This window comes from Gastrolobium bilobum, unplaced genomic scaffold (assembly GCF_033153095.1).
Source record: "Gastrolobium bilobum isolate Gb01-03AN ecotype WA unplaced genomic scaffold, APGP_CSIRO_Gbil_v1 utg6581, whole genome shotgun sequence".
NCBI classification, from domain to species: Eukaryota; Viridiplantae; Streptophyta; class Magnoliopsida; order Fabales; family Fabaceae; genus Gastrolobium; species Gastrolobium bilobum.
The window spans coordinates 86,499-91,016 of NW_026899652.1; the positions used below are offsets into that span (position 1 = coordinate 86,499).

Below are 4,518 nucleotides of genomic sequence, written 5' to 3' on the forward strand. Positions count from 1 at the left end.
CACCTTGGAGTCACCCTCCACAAAGACTCTCCTAAATCCCTTATGCCAAGCCAGATCCATACATGTCAAGAACCCCCAAATTTCTGCTGAAGTAGAAGTACCACTCCCAAGGAATTTTGTAAAACCAGTTAACTAGTTCCCAGTAGCATCCCTTATGACTCCACCACATGCAGTCATTTGCCCACTGTCTATGCTGGAACCATCCACATTAAGTTTAACATAACCCTCAGAGGGAAAATTCCAGTGAATAAGACGCTCCTCTCTTCTAAGCTCCTGATGACCAATCTTAATAAGGGTTTCATTAGCCAATTGAATATTACCACAAGTATAGGTAATGCGCCTAATGAGACCATACTTCGAGGTGCTAATTTGATCAAAGATCGCCTTATTTCTTTTCCCCCACAAACACCAAGCTATCACCCCAAAATACAAAGGCCAAGTTCGATCAGTTTGAAACGGACCTTTTAATCCTAGATTTGTCTGAATCCATAGGTGAAGATCCATGGAGAAAAAGTCACTACGGTTATCAGAAGGAACCCAATGCTCCCATAATTCCCTAGCACCAGGACAATCTCTAATGGCATGTAAACTATCCTCAAGATTATAATGACATCTCAGACACGCTGCATCTGTAGCCATGTGACGATGCACTCTACGAACATTAGTTAAAAGAGAACCTCTGTAGAGAAGCCATAAGAATTGTCTAATACGTTCAGGACCAGGCCAAGCCCAAATTACCTTCCAAATCCTATCCTGATGATAATGCGAGGTACCCATGAGATAGTTATAAGCTGATTTCACTGGAAAAAAACCCATCTTGGCTACCTGCCCGAATAACACGGTCTGGAGAAGGATCCACTGTAGGAGGGAGCACACTACGAATCTTGTCTAATACTGAAGTAGGAAGAAGGTGCTGAAATAAAGGCCAGTCCCAATTACCATAACAAGTTACAAATTGAGACGTAGACCAATGAGTCATAATAGGAGGAATAGGTTGAACGGCCAGAGAAACAAGTTGAGGACATCCTGGCACCCACGAATCCATCCAAAAAGACGTATGAACCACATCCCCTAAAATGATACGAGAATTCTCTAGAGTTTGAGGCCAATACTTAACAATAGCCTTTCATAAACCAGAATCATTTGCTGAAGCCGAGATACTTGGAATGAGCCTTTCCTCCACCTTATACTTGCTACGAAGGACCCGAACCCATAACGAATTACGATCGGTCATGATACGGTGACCTAGCTTCATGATAAAAGCCATATTATTCTCTTTAATTTTACGAAAACCAAGCCCCCTACATTCTTCGGCAAACAGACCGTCCCAAGAAACCAGGTGAACTTTCCTTCGTTCAGAAGTTGATCCCCAAATGAAATTCCTAGTTACACTCTCAATACGACCACACGTACCACTAAGAATAATACAAGTTTGCATAGGATATTGAGGAATTGCAGTAAGAACTGACCTAGCCAAAGTTGATCTTCCTGCCAATGAAAGAGTACGTTGATTCCAGGCATTTAAACGAGCTTGCATCCGATTTAAGATATAGCCAAACATACTCTTTGTAACACGGCTATGACGAAGAGGAATACCCAAGTATTTACCCAAGTCATTTGTAGGAGAGTAGCCCATCAACTGGCTTAGATTCTGCACTCGGGTATGATTAACGTTTTTGGAGAAGAAGACTTTTGTTTTTTCCTTGCTAACCTTCTCACCAGAGCACCTACAAAAACAATCAAGAATCTTATTAATAATAACAGCTTGCCCTTCTGTGGCTTCTGTAAAGAGCGGAAGATCATCTGCAAAAAATAGATGGGAAAGCAGTGGTCCCCTTCTATTCAATTTGATAGGCTTCCAAACGTCCTCCTGAACTGCTACATTAATCAAATGAGCAAGTCTTTCCATGCAAAGGATGAAAAGATAAGGAGACAAAGGATCTCCCTGACGAAGACCTTGATTAGGAGAAAATTCTGTCGTAGTTGATCCATTCCATAACAAATTCATTGTACATGACGAGACACAACACAAGATCAGAGAAATAATATTCTCAGGCAAACCAACATCCACAAGCGTGTCTTTCAGAAACTCCCAAGAAATCTTGTCATAAGCCTTTTCTAAATCAACTTTGACAGTCATCCAACCCTTACCTCCTCTCTTTTTATTCATGGAATGGATGATTTCCTGAGCCACAATGATATTATCCGCTCCTTGTCTACCCTTAATAAAACCACATTGATTAGGCTTAACCAAGTGAGCCATATGAAATTTCAGCCTATTAGCCACAATCTTAGTTACAGTCTTGTAAATAACATTACAAAGGCTAATAGGTCTGAAATCTTTAAGTAATTCAGGCACATCAATCTTAGGAATCAGACAAATCAAAGTTTGGTTAACCTCTTTGATATTATCCGGATGAAGGAACACATCTTTCACAAAAGAGATAACTGACTCACCCACCTTATCCCACTGAGATTGAAAGAAAAGAGCATTAAGCCCATCCTTCCCAGGCGACTTGTATGGACCAAAAGAGAAGACTACATCTCTGATCTCCTTACTGTTTGGCATAATACTCATCGTGTCTAAAGCATGCGCTTCAATAACTGGAAAAAGCCACGAACTGGAAAAGCCGGTTTAGGTAATGGATCTTTTGTGTACAGATATTCAAAGAAAGAAACAACCATTTCCATTAAAACCTGCTGATCACCAATCCAAACTCCCTCCGAGTTTTTCAACGTATCTATGTGATTCCTCCTACGTCTGGCAACCGTCACAGAGTGAAAGAAACGCGAGTTCCTATCTCCAAGAGCAAACCAATTCAATTTCGATCTTTGAAACCAAGTGATTTCCTCTTGAAGATAAATCTTGTCAAGTTCCCTCCATAGATCCTTTTGCAACATCTCAAGGCTATGACTGTACTGATAACTAAGACATCTATCAATACCTCTAATCCTTGCATGCAAATCATTCTTTCTTTTTAGAGCAATCCTATAAACATTTATATGTCATTCCGAAGCATTAATCCGAAATGTCTCCATAGCATGCATCCAGTTTACATTGTTTGACCAACATCCATTAACCACCTCATGAAAAGTGCTCTCTGTTAACCAGGACGCTAGAAAACGGAAAGGACGCTCCCCTCTCGGATAAATAGCAGGTTGACCTTTCCATAATAGCACTGGTCGATGATCTGAGCCAAAGAAAGGCAAGTTGAAAGCCACACGGTTAGGGAAAACCAAGTTCCAATTATCATTAGCGCAAACCCTATCAAGACGTTCCTGAAGATTTCTTCTTTGCCAAGTGAAAATAGGACCTTGATTGCCAATGTCAGACAAGCTACATTCATCTAAACAATCACGAAATTCTCTCATGCTATTCCAGTTATGCCCATTACCACCTAGCTTCTCATACTCATACAAATAAGTGTTAAAATCACCTGCTATCCCCCAAGCTGCATTCCTCATGAACGGATCAAACAATGAAGATAGAATTTCCCACAGCTGAATACGTTCCTGTCTTCGCGGACTTGCATAAATAAAAGTCATGAACTCCTCTCTATTTTCTTTTACCCAACAAATTTTAGTATGAACAAGTTGGTGATGAGAAAAAAGAACATCCACTGAAACTTCATCAGTGTTCCAAAGCACCCAAATACCGCCAGAAAAACCAAAAGCATCACGATGAAAGTGACCAGAAAAACCAAGACGCCGAATAGCTCTATCCGCCATAACACCACTCAATTTGGTTTCTAATAAAGCCATAACCTTAATACTGATTCTGGATCAGCTGATGAACTTTAGCAGATGATGCAATTGCTTTCTTCTTTTGGTTCTATTTGAATTTTACTCCTTGACTTTGGACCTCTTTTCTCGACTTGCCCGCGAAGAGGTTTGCAGATGGAGAAACTGTTTCCATTTGAATATCCTTTTTCACCAACGGTTTTTCATTATGAGCAATTAATTCCCCATGATTAATTCGTGTCAGACCAGATTCAATGCTGATTGAATCAATCACTGGAGAATCAGAAATAATTAAGATATTATTATCCTTTTGAGCCAACTCAGCAATAGCTTGAAATCTTGAACCTGATTGAATGACCTGTATGTGATTAGGATGAGAATTGGAAACTGCCTTATTACGTAACGCTGCATTATTAACAACGCCAACTTGTCTCTTACCCGATGGTAATGATTCCTCCTTTGATTGTGCTATGCTCCTTGATCGACGGTTACGCTGCACCAGCATCCAATTCCCAAACGGTTCCTCCTTCGCCGGAACAGAATCTTTTTCCAGCTGCTTATGCACCACCGAGTCAGAAACTTCAGGAGAATAAGCCGTAATATCTTGTTGAAGATTACTATTGGTAATATCTACTCCTATGCCCATACTTTCCGCAAGCAAACAAACTAAGTGGAGACCCTCATATCCAACGTGGAAGATACGATCAGCAATCCAGAAATTGGACAAAAAGCCTTTCCTAGAAGAATACCAGAATCTAACCAAGTAAGTTAACATAT

General features: G+C 40.4%; 1 protein-coding gene across 1 annotated transcript; it reads right to left on the reverse strand.

The window, feature by feature from the left end:
• Positions 1-2,583: 2,583 nt before the first annotated feature.
• LOC133292305 (uncharacterized) lies at positions 2,584-3,762 on the reverse strand. The gene is made up of 2 exons (XM_061490703.1): positions 3,110-3,762; positions 2,584-2,989 (listed from the first exon to the last, which is right to left on the reverse strand). Exons 1-2 carry the CDS (start codon positions 3,760-3,762, stop codon positions 2,584-2,586), a joined length of 1,059 nt encoding a protein of 352 aa, XP_061346687.1.
• Between the last annotated feature and the right edge of the window lie 756 nt (positions 3,763-4,518).